The 15,611-nt window shown below is 37.7% G+C and overlaps 1 protein-coding gene across 1 annotated transcript in view; it reads right to left on the bottom strand.

Moving 5' to 3' along the window:
- The window catches only part of FMN2 (formin 2), a 152,869-nt gene that overhangs the window by 93,137 nt on the left and 44,121 nt on the right, over window positions 1-15,611 (bottom strand). The window contains exons 5-6 of the mRNA XM_066546802.1: window positions 8,286-10,027; window positions 7,113-7,257 (exon numbers count right to left, since the gene is read on the bottom strand). Coding sequence (XP_066402899.1) covers window positions 7,113-7,257; window positions 8,286-10,027 — 1,887 coding nt within the window. The remainder of the gene's footprint in view (window positions 1-7,112; window positions 7,258-8,285; window positions 10,028-15,611) is intronic.

Raw genomic sequence — 15,611 nt, 5'->3', positions numbered from 1 at the left:
AACCTACCTAGAACCAACTTGACCTTTCCAAAGGAAGCAGAACTACACTGTTCCCTCTTGGAGGCCCAAAGAACACGGATGAGTTGGAGTCTGATCTTGGGAATCTCCCACATCTAATTCTTCACCCACGTACAATTATATTTTCTTCAAATTGTGAAATCAGAGTTTCTGTCTTCCATCAGAATTCTAAAACTCAGAGAGCTACTAAGATCAGGCTTACAAATACAACAAGCAAATCAACACTAGAGAAAAAGGAAGCAAATAAATTAACTATGTTGTTGCCATGCAGGCTAGAACATGATTCCTGTCCAGGGGGCAGGACCAGACTTAGTGACCTAGTAGATCCGTTCAAGTCCTGGCTTAAAAGTCAGCAGAAAAAAAAAGATGCTTTTTCTGAAAGTGAGGCGATAGACAGGAAAATAATTAGTTGCTGAGTGCCACGTCTTGACAGTGATTAGAAGCAAAACAAAAAAAAACCACTGTCCACATGAAGAGTAAGTTATCTTTGCTGCCAAAAGTGAATGGATGCAGAAGGCAATAGATAAAGCAGTTTCACATAGCAGCTACCAAATTTCCCTGGTTTTATTCAAAATGTAGGGTTTATGTCAACTTTTGTCAACTAATCTCTATTATGCTGTTCATTCCCATTTCAGTCAATTGCATGAATACTAGAGTTTCCTCCAATAGAATGGATGTAACAATACAACACTAATTCATAAAATATGAATATTAGCATAAATGCCTAAAGCAATTCCCACATTTAAAAGTAAAACAATAAAATAAATCAGCTGCATAGTCTGGGCCTACAGGCTACAGACAAGTGACGCCATTTAAAGGCAGAACAACAAAAGTTCGATAAATCCAATCTCTGCAAGATCTAAAGCCTCAGACACAATACACAGCTCCTTTTTAGTCTGGATTCTGGAACTCTGCTTTAAACAAATTTAAAAAAAATAAATAAAAAGGAAGCTAGAGATATTATCTGCAGCCTGAAGTCTAGGACAAACTTTTTAATTCTGGAGTGGTCCTCATTGTTGAGCATTAACAAACTACATGCCAAATTTGTTCCTGATTGTTTAACACAAGCAAAAACAGTCAAAGAGATATTTTGTGAAAGGTAATGCAAGACACATGTTTGATGAGAGCCCTGAAGCAAAAAATATGAAGATTCCTTTCCCCCAGAATAATATTTAGTTAATGCATGGAATTTTTCAATGATTCTTGCTTTCTATTTCTGATTTTGAGCATTTGAGATAGAAAAATTATCTATTTCTGATTTTGAGCATTTGAGATAGAAAAATTATCCCAAAGCTCTCACTGGTTAAGAGAAACTGCTGTACATTACACAAAGTCACATCCAGGTACAAAGACCCATTGCTCATACAAGTGGCAGGGAAGAGGCAGAGACAACAAAGTTCCAAATCAAAAGTTAAGAGACAGGATCGGGCCAGTAATAGTCACCTTCTCACCGGGCTCCATGACAAGGCTTTTCTGTAGATTCAAGTGTATTCCAAGTATAAAATGGACAACCACAGAAGTGGACCCATCATATCTTTCCCATGTATATCTTTCTTGTAGGTATAACAGAATAACATACTCTTACAGGTGGGGGATTTTTATGTGTGTTGTGTGTTTTAGTTAACCCTTTGTTTGCCTTATTTTGAAGGTAAATTCAGAGGTAACTTCTGGCTGGTAATGGCAACTGTGAGAGTGGAAACAGAATACTTCAAGTAGTGTGGTCACTTTGGTGTAATAGGAGATCAAAATTTTTCCTTCATATCTACAAAATACCCCTAACCCCCCAAAACCCAGCACCCAGTCCCAGCTGTCTAACAATATATCCATGCTGATGGCAGATACTGATTTAACTGAACTCACAGAGCATCAATCACAAAGGCTTATTTTCAGCATCTCTCTGTCTCCCATCCTAACCAAAATGGAAAAACCCCTCTGGAAATGAGCTAGTTTCTTTACCCACTGAAGAATTTCATAATCTATATCTTTCTCATATAATTTTAGATGCAAATTGTTGACATGTTATGCAAATTGGTAAAGTCAAACAGCCATGTCTGAAACTTTATGCTTGAGGGTAGCAATGAAACATAATATTTACTTTTCGTACATTTTTTCTATTACCCTGTTGTGTTATTTCATAAATAAAGCTTTTACCAATATGGATGAGAAACAATTAATGTCCTTTTGTGCAGTTTTAGCACTAAAATAGCACTATTTGAAATTAGCATCATAAAACTGTTACTATTGGAGTAATCTTTTGTTAAGAGATTACCCCAGTTAATATCCATAATTTATGACATTAGGTTAGAAAAATACTTAGAGTGCTTTAATTCAGTTAGAAATTAGTTAAGTTGGATAAGCATCGTGTTCCTCAACAGGAGGCTGAGAAACAGTAAAATGTCCCTTACTAAAAAACAAGAACCACATTCTAACTCCAAGGACTGAAGTGGCATTTTATTTCCAGAAGTCTTCTCTTCCTTCTTTAGGTCCAACTTAAAATTCAAATATCCTGAAATCATAATCTAAACAGTTTCATTGGTACATCTTTTATGGACCTAAGGCTTTTGAAACCAAATGAAATTTTAGCAACATATTATTTATATTCTGGGATGGAAACAGTGTTTAAAATGCTAATGTCAATAGATTCATAGTGGACTTTCCACATGAGAAAATCTTCAACATTTTTTTCATTTACATTATAGATTATAAGCACATGGTCCGTGATTGAAAAATTCATCACAGTTACTTCAATAATATTTTCCAAAAGTACAGTTAGAGGGTTACCAGTAATGTTTCTAAAATGACTGTTCAAAAGTTAGGGAAGGAAGTAACCTATGCAAGTCAGCTCAGTCCATTCTATATCCTTATTATGCTGACTGATATCAAGGTTTTCTGATTATATACCATTTTTCCACCAAACTCATTCAATTATTCTGGCCAATGTTTGCCATGCAAATATATTCTTAGTACTGAGAATTAATATGAGAATTATCATGAGAGCATTTTCATGAGCCTTAATCATAAGACCATTTTCTTCCTCCTTTACTAATTACTTGTGATTTAAGTGCTGCAACAACTTCTGTGCAGCAATTTCTGACACAAGTAACAGCTTAATTTAATAAGTAATCATTATGGACTGTGCTCATTTCACACAGATGACACAAGCTATGGAAAGGGTTCTATGAAAAAGACTACCCAGCCACATAATCCAAACTTGTATTGTAACTACATGGAATAGCTGAACAAGACACAAGAGTGAGTTTCACCCCCTGCTTGGATCAAACATCTCAGGTTTGACGAGATTGACAATTTGGTTTAAAGGATCCCCCAGATCAAAATCACTCCAGTCTCACAAAAAGTTTGAGTGAAATTGCTTTAGACAGAATAAGAGGTGACACAGAATCACAGCTAATATGCTCTATATTTTCAGCTGTCAGATCTCCTCAGTTAGTCACTCCTTCCCCAGTTACTTTTATTAATCTTCCTTTGCCTCCCTCTTCTTGGCTCCTGTTTTCCAAACTACCAGTAAAAAGTCAGAGAAAAATCTTATACCTGAAGTTCCTCCTAAGCAACAGGAACAGACCTATAACCTGTAGAGTGTCAAAATTCAAGACACCCTTTATACAGCTAAAAATATACATGTAATAAAATTTCTCCATAATTCAAGTCTAGGAAACTATGCGGACATGAGCAAAAGCAGACCTTGTTTCCTTTTTCAACGTTGGCAAAATGAAGGAGACACAAACTGGGGGAAAACCCCAACAAAACTTGCAGTCTAAAGAGCTAAATTTTGGTACCATTGTAACAGGGACTTCTAATGAAAGTCAGACCACTTTAATAGGTAGTAATGGCAGCCCCACCTACAATATAGCCTATAAAGGACTTTCTTTGAAGATTTAGTAGGCATTCCTGTTGAGTGAGCCTGCACACATTTACAGCAGCTGAGAATTTGATATATATGCATTAACAGAGCAAAATAAATCACAGTTTGTGCCATAGCACCAAATAAGAGGTGGGAAGAATAAAATCAGCTGCATTCACAAATAAATAATAACACTTCATTCTTTCTCTTTCTTTAAAGTTCTGGAATGGATTTTAGTGAAGCCTTCATTCAATGCTAGGTATAATATTGATTTTTTTAAAGCTTTATAGATTTATATTGTATTAGTTGCAGATGATCATGCTGAGAAAAAAATTACAACCAATAGTTGGGTAGGGTGAAATTAACTCATTCATTAACAAAAAACCCCAACCAACCCAGAGCAATAAGAATAATTTTACCACTTAAAAAGTACTCACTATTCAGAAATTATTCTATAATTCATATCTATATACATACACAACAAACATATGCATGTTTGCACACACTCTCTGGCTTAGAAAATGAAAGCCCTGTGTGCAGAACAGCAGTCTACTTCAAAATCATTTATCTTTCACCCACTAAAACATCCCAAAACTATCAAATCTTTCTGCAGATTAGGTAGAATTCCCCCTCCTGCCATGTGCAAAAATACATTTTTATTTCAGCTTGCAATAAAAAGTGTTTTATTAAAATCATATGTTTATACAGAGTACCAAATACTTTATACATTTGAAAGTTATCTGTACATTTTTTCATTACTACTATTTCCAGTGTAGCCAGTGCTTTACATTCAATTCATCTAAGCAATACATTCACTCAGCAGACCCTGTACTTCAACACAAGGAGCAAAAACAACTGCCAGACAAGAGCTTTTTGGGAAAGCAGCAGAGTGAGAGTCCTGGTTCTTTTCTGTACAGTGCTTCTTCATAGTTCAACAGGTGACAAAACACATCTGCTTTGCATAACATGTCCCTGTAAAAATCACTACAGAAACACCATTTTGTAAGATCTTTACAGCACCCGTAACTATCATAGAAGCCATGTAAGTCAGTAAGCACTTAAACAGCACTTGGTGCTCCCTGTAAAAAACACACTTGTGGAATTACAGCCATGCTTTCCCCAAGTAACTGTTTCTTCTCCTAAACACGGATAGACTTCATTATCCAAGTGTTTACTGCACTATTGATTAAGAGAATTCTAAAATAATGTCCTGCATTCCAAATTGATGAGAGGGTATACGTGGAATATATTTGTGAAGCTGTTCTATTTCAATTGTCTCATGGCAACACCCTGAAGAGCCCTAACTGGATTCTCACACATGAGTATTTAACTTTGACATCTGCAATAAATGACAGCTCTAACCATAGTTCTAATGAAAGCCTGTTTATCTGTTTAGTCAATCTTTTCTACAGATACCACAATTCAACAAGCCAGACTTCTCTATTAGGCAATTTCTGTTTTTGAGAGCAGTACATTTGTTTGATTATCAGAGGAAGAGAAACAGAATTATCTTCTGTGAATTAAGGTCGCTCACAGGAATGTTTGTTCTAGGTGACAGCAACTACTTGATTGCCTTAAACTTCTGTGTGGAAATTTCTGTCAGAAAAAACTTTCTTCTCATCAAAGAAGTTAAGAACAATCAGTCAATTTAGCTTTCACTACATTTTTTTTAACTTACTGACAACAGATCTAAATTTATGGCATTGCAAGAAAAAGAAATATTTAGTATTAAAATCCACATCTAATATTTATTCATAATCACTCTCTGTCTTTAAGCTCTTTGTATGTTACAGAAGTAAACAGCCATGATTTCCACTCTGTTGGGAGATTTTCATCACCAAATCTTATGAAATTTTCAGGGACACACAGCATCACTTTTGCATTTCTTTTTTTACTTAAACAACTATGATAGTAATTAAGCTAAGAATAACCATTAAAAACCAGCTTTTTCTAGAAGGAGGAAAGAGGAGCAAAGGTCTTGCACTTTGGACATTTACTGCAGAACAGCCAGATAGCAATGGAATCTTACATTTCCTCCTATCCCAGTTAGTACAGCCTAGTGCAGCACAGTGGTACGTGTGTTTGCACTATCCTTTTCATCCATCCGTCCATCCATCCGTCCATCCATCCGTCCATCCATCCGTCCATCACCTTGGGATAATCATCCTACCTTCATTACCAGTTCTTTTGCCTGCTGTGAGTTGTCAGCACAGTAAAGCACCTGACCAAAATGTATCTATGGGGGCGAGATCTCCAGAACCAAGAGGTGGAGAACTAATAGGTCATATTCAGATATAAGGTCCAGTGAATAGAGATTTTAAAGAGTCCCACTTTGTATCTCATGTTAGAATAAAGTCTTGTACAGCACTAACCTGCATCTCAAAAGATGATGGAAAGATCTGCCTAGCTTTGAGTTGAGTACAGGAACATGAAATCAAGATAAAACAAGAACCTTAATGGCTTTTTAGGAACCCACATAAGACCATCCCAATCTCTGACCTGAAAGTTTAATTGAAAATTCCTTAGCATACCACCACAACTTGATTTTTACACAGACACCAAGATGATTACAGCCAAATAGTCATGTAAACATTCGGATTAAATTCTTTTACTCTGGGGTTTAAACTTCTACATTTTAAAGTGTTCTTCCCATTTTTGTTATATTGAACACCATTCTGTCTCAAGAAACCGGTTTGATTAATGTTGGATTTTTCCCAGCTGTGCTTGTCATTTATTGTCTATATAAACTTCATATTCTTTATACGCATAAACACAACACAATCCTAAACCATTCTGATTGGTATAACATTAGGAATTAGATTCTGAAGCATAATTTTTCTCTGAAGTCACGGTACTTCATATGCAAGTCATTATTTAATGTATAAAATTAATCAGAATAATATATATACTACTCCTTGCACATCTGCAGTCAATTTCAAAGCATCATATATGCACCTAATTATTTTAGTATTATTTTTTGTTAAAGTGGATAAAGCAAAGATATTTTTAAGAAAATACATACTTGAAAAGTAATTTATGAAAAAAGAAATCTTCAGCCTTTAATACATACAGCTTTGAAATACATCCTACATTCTCTCCTTCTCTCAATTTTCTATAATGTGTATTTATATATGGTAACAATTCCACACCAGACATAATTCATCTCAGCTGCATGCAAAAATCTGTCTATGTAAAAAACAGCCTAGAAAAGATCTTAAATTAAATGAATACTCACTTGTTTAGTCTTTGTTTTTGTAATGGTGTCCGAAATGGGTTTCTTCCTCTCTTTAACAGCTGTTTTAGAAAACAGTTCTTCAAACTCATGATAATCTATGGAAGGCTCTTCAATTTTTTCCCACACAAGTGAAGCACTAGAATCTCTAAAGTTAAGCAAAAGACCTATGTAGGGCAATGTCAAACTAAATAAGGTCATAAATGGAGGAATTAAAAAAAATTAAATAGCAGCAATTTATAAGCCTAAATTCTACTAGCAGCATTTTGATAAAATCTACTGTTGATTCTTCCTCACACTTCTGGGTTTTCTTTTTTCATGTGTGATACTGTCAGGCTTATTTATATTCACCCACTCTACATGCCTAGGAATAAAAATAGGCTGTATATAGGCTATAAAAGGTACAGACATGGACAGGAAGAGAAGTAGAAATAGACAGTTATTTACTGACCACCTGTGCAACAGTGGCAAGAACTTCAGAAGAAAGAATAAATTCATCATTAAATAACAGCAGATGGGTTTTGTAATTACTAGTCAGAGATATAAGAAAAATATTTACAAGGAAACTTTTTTCATGCCGCAATGATCTTTTACAAAACCCCCCCAAAAACATCAACAACTGAAACCAAGTCATATCAAAGCTATCAGAATTGCTTTATGCAAATAAATTGCAGATTGAATCTGAGTCTGTTGAGTGTACAAGGTGCAAAAAAAAAAGTATTTCAAGGTCACTGAAGAAAAGAAAGAGAAGGATAGAATGTGTTCAGCATAGATCCATCTAGAAGGAAGACACTACCAAAACTTGCAAATTCCTCCAGAGAGAGACCAATGCTACCTTGAAATTTGAGGGGAAATCACAAATATGACATTTTAAAAAACATTACACGGAACACTTGGTGGCACACCATCACCCCTGGATCTCTTATCCACATGTGATATGTAGCCCCAAAGGACACTGAAAACGCTACCATCAAAGAGCTTCCATGTGCAAATAACTTTTGTGCGCTTTAAAGAAAATGGGCGCCCTATTTATATATCCAACTACACATAAAACCCTGCTTGCATCCATGTTCTCCCAAAGGCCTACCTAGCAGGAAAGACTTTTGCTAATGATAAACAATACTATCGAGACAGCCATAAAGCAAAACCACCACTCTACATAATTCTATGACTTACCTTTTACTGTGGAGCTGAATTCTTGTCCAGTAAAGAGGCTTCATTGGCCGAGAAGGCTCTATTACATGTTTCCTGCTCCCTTTCTCCTGATTCATCCCCATTGCAAATAAACCAGATGGTAATGGAGGAGGAAGAAAACCACAGCCCTGTGGGACTGCTGGGTAACTGCTGCCCTGGACTGCTGCTGGAAGGGGTGGTGCACTTCCAGGCAAAGGTGGTGGGGCTGGAGGAGGCATCCCCAACCCAGGCAAAGGAGGGGGTGGTGGAGGGACACCAGCTCCAGGCAGAGGTGGTGGAGGGGGTACAGCTACACCAGGCAGAGGAGGTGGAGGGGGTACAGCTACACCAGGCAGAGGTGGTGGAGGGGGCACAGCTCCACCAAGCAGAGGAGGTGGAGGGGGTACAGCTACACCAGGCAGAGGAGGTGGAGGGGGTACAGCTACACCAGGCAGAGGAGGTGGAGGGGGTGGAGGGGGTACAGCTCCACCAGGCAGAGGTGGTGGAGGAGGTGGAGGGGGTACAGCTCCACCAGGCAGAGGTGGTGGAGGGGGTACAGCTGATCCTGGAAGAGGTGGTGGAGGAGGTACAGCTGCACCAGGCAGAGGTGGTGGTGGAGGGGGAGGAGGTGGAATGCCCCCTCCAGGCAGAGGTGGAGGAGGTGGTGGCAGTCCTGCTCCAGGAAGCGGTGGTGCTGGGGGTGGCAATCCCAGGCCGGGCAGAGGAGGAGGTGGAGGAGGGACACCAGCTCCAGGTAAAGGTGGTGGTGGTGGAGGGGGAGGGGGGATACCCCAGCCAGGCAGAGGAGATGGGACTCCTGCTCCAGGCAAGGGTGGTGGTGGAGGTGGTGGAGGGAATCCAGGGCATGGAAGGAGAGGAGCTGGAGGCAGCATTGGTATCTCCCCACTTGGCAAATGTGGAGGAGGAGGGAGAGGTGACATTGTGGTGCCCGGGAAAGAGTGGTCCAGGTCTGTCACTGCTGAGACAGCAGAAGAAGGGAGTCCTGAGCCAGGTAGAGGCGGTGGCAGTGGTAATCCTGCCACAGACACGGAAGTAACAAAGGAATGGCCATGTGCTCCAGACAGGGAGGCAGCCTGTTCAGTCGCTGGCAGTGATGGGGGAATGCTACATGTGGGCTCTGGGGGCAAGGAAGGGGGATGTTCACTACGAGTTACATCTACAGTACTTAGAGGCTGATGGGAAACTGTCATTTCAGTCTCTCCTTCAAATGCAAGGGACAAATCAACTTTGGGTCCTGGAAGAGGTGACTGTGGTATACTCTGTACTGATTGGCTTGCATCCAATGGCACTGAGATTAGCTTCGGTGACAGAATTAAGGAGATTTCAGAACAAAATGTGGGCTGTAGTTCTAGACCTGGCAAGTTCTGAGTAGGCCCTTCACTTTTGCCCCCTTCTAAGTGTGGTGGTGGGGGTGGCTGTGGCAGTGCACTGGCTGAAGGCATTGTATGTGTTAAATAATCCTCTGTTGGTGACGTTTGTACAGATCTCGCCTGTGACACAGTCCTGGGTGTGGTCTCCTCTTCATTCCTTTGAAGAGTCACACTGCTGAGTTCCCCAGAGTCTGCGTGTGCGTGGTCACTTTCCTGCTCCCTCCCAGCAGTCTGTACCTCTGCAGCAGGAAATTGTTTCTCTAGTTCTGCAATTTTTGTCCTCAGATCCTCAATAGTTTGCTCAAGTTGTTGGATGACACTGGCACGCTCCTCAGATTTCACGTCAAAAGCATCCTTTCAAAGAAAACAAATAATAAGATCAAACAAGGATAAGATAACATTTATCATCATATAAAAATTAAATTTAGATCAAGAATATTAGATCAAGAATACTAGTATTCCAGAGGTTCAAAAATAAGCTAGTTATGTCAAGGCTTTAAAAAGTGAGGAATCATTTTGGCTAACTACATTTTAAGTGGAAGAAGACAGTTTAGGAAAATTATTTACTTATTTATGACAATACCTTTGTCAGTAAAAGGATATTTTAGACTGTGATTACACTTGTCAAAAGCAAAAATCAGTAGCAACCCCTCCCTCCCTGCAAATACCCTGACTGAGAAAACAACCAACCACTGAGCACAAGTACTGCAAGCATTTGCCTGCACGTGGATATGAAGACACGGTGCTGGGAGGGCTCAGCATTATTTGAATTCTGTTAATTGAAAAAAATGTTCAGTGTTTCTTTAAAGGGATCACCATGAGTAGCAGACTCAGCATATTATTGACTGCTGCATTTCAATACACACCTTAATGATACAACACCGATCAGGAATGCAGAACACTACAAATGCTATCTTTTGGAAAGCAGCTAAATCTCAGAGCCAAAAAAGTATACTTTTCTCTGGCCAGCATAACTAGGAAAAAAAAAAGAAGCAAGAAAAAACTAAGGGAGAATTTTCATCCTACCCCAAATTGATAACACCTCTGCCAAGAGACAGACTGTGATAGGAAAGATTCCTGCCTGGAATGATTATTCTGTATTTGACACGTTTCACATTTTTTCTCTCTTTCTCTAAAGCATCTGATCCTGCTTGCTGTAGACTGAGTAGAGGAACCATTTACCTTAAAAGCACATTAATTCCTAAAATTTTAAAGAAACACCTGTGACAAACTGTACTAAAGATAATGGATATGTGCTTTCATCCAAACCAACCAATAGAAGTAATCTTGTCCAAAAATAGCCATTTGTGCTTATTCAGGATTGATGAACAGGAGACAGACTTGACCTTACAACAAAAAGTATTCTAAAAATCAATTATTTTCTAGCTGCATACATTTACATGTACTTTTAGTGCTTTTGTTTTCTCTTTCAATTAAAAATATTAGCCAGCACTTCAAGCATTTAGTTGGTCATGCAAGAGGTTTCACAAGTGGTTACAGCAAAACTTAAGTGCCTTTTTATTTCTTTTTACCAAACCATATGCATTTCAGATGAGACCATAGGCTTGCTTAATAGGGAATATTTCAAATATTCAAATTATAGGTTTTGTAAAGAAACCTACAAATTAACATACAATACTTGATATACCAATTGCCTTGATTTGTTTCAGATAAACATTTTTCTCATCTTTTGACACATGAAAGTATTAAAAATACTTTTTTTCTGGAAAAGAAAGTTATAATTTCCAGCTGGGGATTATTAATAAAATTTAATGTTCAATAATACTTAAAAAATGTTTCTGCACAGAATCAGTTTTCAGATATAAAATTTCAATTTCTTATTTATCTTAGAATTTCTAGTTGTCCTAAAGCAATCCCAGAAGTAAAACAGCAACAGCATTTAAACCAATAATTGCTTGATCTTGAAGTACCCTTATCAAAAAACTTACAATCTCTTAGATTGTTTGAACTTTCTGGAACAGCAGTTTGAACCAAAGTTTGGGTATTACAATTAGGTTTCCCTGCCACAGGTTGACAAAAAAAGTAAAACAGAGAAAGGAACATGAAAAAATGAATAGTGAAGGAATTAAGACAGACAGAATAACTAACAGTGTAATAAGAAGGAAAAAAGGCTGAGAGAGACATTCCCATTACAAATTACTCATGATACTTCAGCCCATCCAGTTTCCTTTAATAACTCAATACTTCATAGCAACAACAGTTTTATTGAAGAATTTCTTAATAAAGGAGTAATACAATATTGTTTATCCCTTTGTTTCATCTGCTCTTATCCCCCTACCAGTCACCTGCAAATACAATAAGGCCTATCAGTTCTTCAAAAGGCAACACTATCAAAGGAAATATGTTGCTAGGATTATTAAGGCCACACACCAGTTTTCAGCTGAGATCAAATCCAGTTTCCCCAGACTGTAATTCTCCTAAGCTCCCATTTTATACTGTAAGAACACTCCACAAGGGTTTTATAGGAGATACAGTAAATTCATTTCTGCCATAAACAAACTGCAGCCAAGAGGATTAGGCACAATATTCAATGGTTCTGAAGAGATTTGCCTTAAAAATGGCTGATCTCAGAACAGTTTACTGTTTTAAAAACTCTTCTACTTGGGAGATTAGATTCAACTTCTAACAAGAAAAAGAAGTAATTCTTGAATACTGTAATTCTATGTTAGCTGCAGGAAAAAAACTAGAGTCCACTCTCCTACAAGACAATTTACCCAGCAGATAATGAAGTTTATTTCAGGAGCGGAACTCTTTTAGAAAGGTTTTTAATAATGAGCAATGCAGTGAGATGAGTTAGCAGTTCAGACAAGATATTAAAATGTCCTGATGAATTAAAGGGGCTGTTTAGCCATGCCCTAAGAAGCAGCATTTCTGGTATCCTTGAGATACAGAATTTCAAACAAGTGGGTGATTTCCTATTGTGTTATACCTAACCAACATATCCAGGTTTTCATGGAAACAGCATTAGTATGAACAAACAAGACTTTGATGTGAATGAAGAGATATTTATCCAGAGGATATGATGTACTTGAATTTGTTTGGTCTTAAAAACAAGGAAACCAAAAGCAAAACAAAACACAGCCCCAGTATTTAAGTGTTTCAGTAATTGTTTTAGACAGACATATTTTTCATTGAGACTTTTAAGATGCCCTCAGAGCAGTTTAATTGGATTTTTGACTTTGTCCTATTTTAAAGTTGACCTCTAGATTTGAAAGGGCTTATCAAACAAGAAGGAAATCAAAACTATATAAATCCAATCAGAAATAAAAAAATTCTACTATTTCCTTAGAGAATAAGCAGGAGAATACTCAATTTTTCATACATGTAAAAGATGGTCAAAAGCGGTTGACAAGGACCAGAAGACTGAGATTAAAAAACCCACACACACATAATGAAAAGAAGCTTCATTTTCAATCCAGGGGACAATTCCACAGCAGAAACCTATGGGGTTTAAAAGAGATATGAGGAAACTCTGTCTTGCCTAGAGTTCTTACCCAGGACCCAGGTACTGTGGAACAGTCTTCTTTCTGTAAAGAAAGAAAGAAAGGTGGAAGCTTAACCCTTGCTTTATCCTGGTGGCTTAAGTATGAAAGAGTGAGCAGGAAAAACATTTCAGAGGTGTGTGGCTATAGAACAATGCCCAGAATTTCTCACACAGGCTGTACATGTTCCATGTGCAATGAGTTGGATGCTCAGTCTGGGACTGATGTTTTTGGTTTGCACTGATAGGATTGTTTGTACACGGATCTGGAAATATTTGCTTTGCTGGCTAAAGGTTGTACATGTGGATCTGCACATGTACATTACATAGAATTCATTCCAATCCTGTCATGTTTTCCACATGTGCACTTCAGATGTCCAGCATAAAGCTGATCTATATAGATGGAACATGTCCAGGATCTTCAAACATGTAAAAGATCAGAATGCAGCTACCTCCTTCTACAGAGTTGACAACCTGGTTTGTCAGATGAGTGACTGAAACCTATAGACCCTTCTATAACTAAATTTCCAGGCAGAAAAAAACCCCACATCTGTGAAAGTTAGCCCTAGTCTACGTATATATAGACATACATATGTGTCTGTACTTGTCTATAACTTCCTATCTCAGCTTTTATTCACTTACATAACAGCCATAAGGTATCTTTTTTTTAAATAAACATAATGACAGTTCTTATTGGTAATTTTGGCATATTTGAAAAAAAAAAGTCATATTACATCTTGGTTTTAGAAATTAATACCTTATGCTATTACAAGTCAAAAAGTTGCATCAGCACTTTGATGATTTTCTGCAATTTGTCACCTAGTGTCATGAAATTTCCTCTTTGGATAGAATTTATATTTAGATATTAGGATTATATTTGCTTTGATTTCTCTTTTTTTTTTGGAAAAAAAACTTGACTTTTTAGTTTCTCTACATCACAATTCATGAATCAGAGTCTATGCTGCTGCCTAGTTGCAAGAACACACAGGAAATAGAAGCATATAGTTAAACAGAATTAAGATGGCAAAATAAGGCCCCTCAGCTCTTCTAGTAAGAGTGCCTGGGAGTACTTGGAGATACTAGCAGTGCACAGGAACTTGGAAGGATGCTCTTTCCAACTGCTTGTTAATAAATGCTGCTTTTCTACGCGAAGTGAAACATTTTTGAACGCGCACGCTCACCGAATGGCACAAAGTAGAGCCACAGTAAGAATTTAATTCAGTCAGAGAAATGTGATCTCTATTCAGGTTTCTCTCTTTAAAGCTGTCTCATTTTCAAAGCTACTTCTTGCAACTGCAGATCAACCTTAAGAAAAGGAGACACAACATTTAACAGCATTTTTAGTGCTAAAGTAATTGGCAAATGAGAAGTACTGGTGGAGACTTGATTTGCATTCAAACAAAATAGCATCCATCTAATTATTCTCACATTTCACTTAATCTCAAGGCTCATTGCAGCATTTTATTTTTACAGCAGTAAAAATTGAGTCAAAAGTTGGCAAACTTGCCAATAGCATCAGGGAGAATTGCTGAAGGAGTAGAATTAATATTGGATACTAGTTTCTTCCTCAGACTACCTGATTAAACCTTTTTGAGTGAAGCTTTTACTATTCTGAAGTTGCACATATGGGAATGAGGGGTACACTTTTTCACACTGGTCCATCTTTCTTCCTACAACCACAAGAAAGTGATGCTCCCCAGTATAACAATGAACAAGCAAGTCCTGAAACAAAAACAGCGTTGCGCATTGCCCTGTCTGAAGTCATAAAACTTATTTGGTAAGCGTGAGCTACTCCCACTCTGGGACACATTGCAACAAATGGATTACACCAGCCTGCACAAGGCTGGCGATGGACTAGGTAGCTCTTCCTGTCCTAAAGAGCTGGGACATGTCTAATCAACTTAGTGGTTTTGTTGCACCTATCATGTGTAACAAAAACCCCCCAAACCATTACATGCAGAGATCAATAAGTATTGAAATTCAAATAGTTCAGATAAACTAGCACAGAGTCAACAGGGAACCTATAACTTTGAAGAAAGATGCATGCATTGCAAATGCTGACTTGGAAAGCAGGAAGTCAGAGGAAAAAAGAGCTTAGATTCTTGAAGTTTCTATTCCTGAACAGTTTGAATTCCTTATCTCTGAGCTAAGCATATTTCAGAGGATAAGATCTCAGTTCTTTACATTACCCATTTAAATAAATAATCAACTTGAGATACATCAAAGATTAAAAGTTTTCTCTTTTTAAGGAGTAACTCTTAACGTAGTTGGAAAATAACCTTAGGTTATCCCCAGATTTTACTATGATAGAAACCTCAAAAGAATTTTCATAGACTGAAGACAAGACAAGGTAAAATAAAATCTCACAGAACAACTGACCACCCTAGGAGATGCAGAGGAGTCAAGTTTAATTACTGTAGTATTACATAGCATTAC

The sequence above is a fragment of the Molothrus aeneus genome, chromosome 3 (genome assembly GCF_037042795.1).
Source record: "Molothrus aeneus isolate 106 chromosome 3, BPBGC_Maene_1.0, whole genome shotgun sequence".
NCBI lineage: Eukaryota > Metazoa > Chordata > Aves > Passeriformes > Icteridae > Molothrus > Molothrus aeneus.
This window is presented reverse-complemented; position numbering and strand designations above follow the sequence as displayed.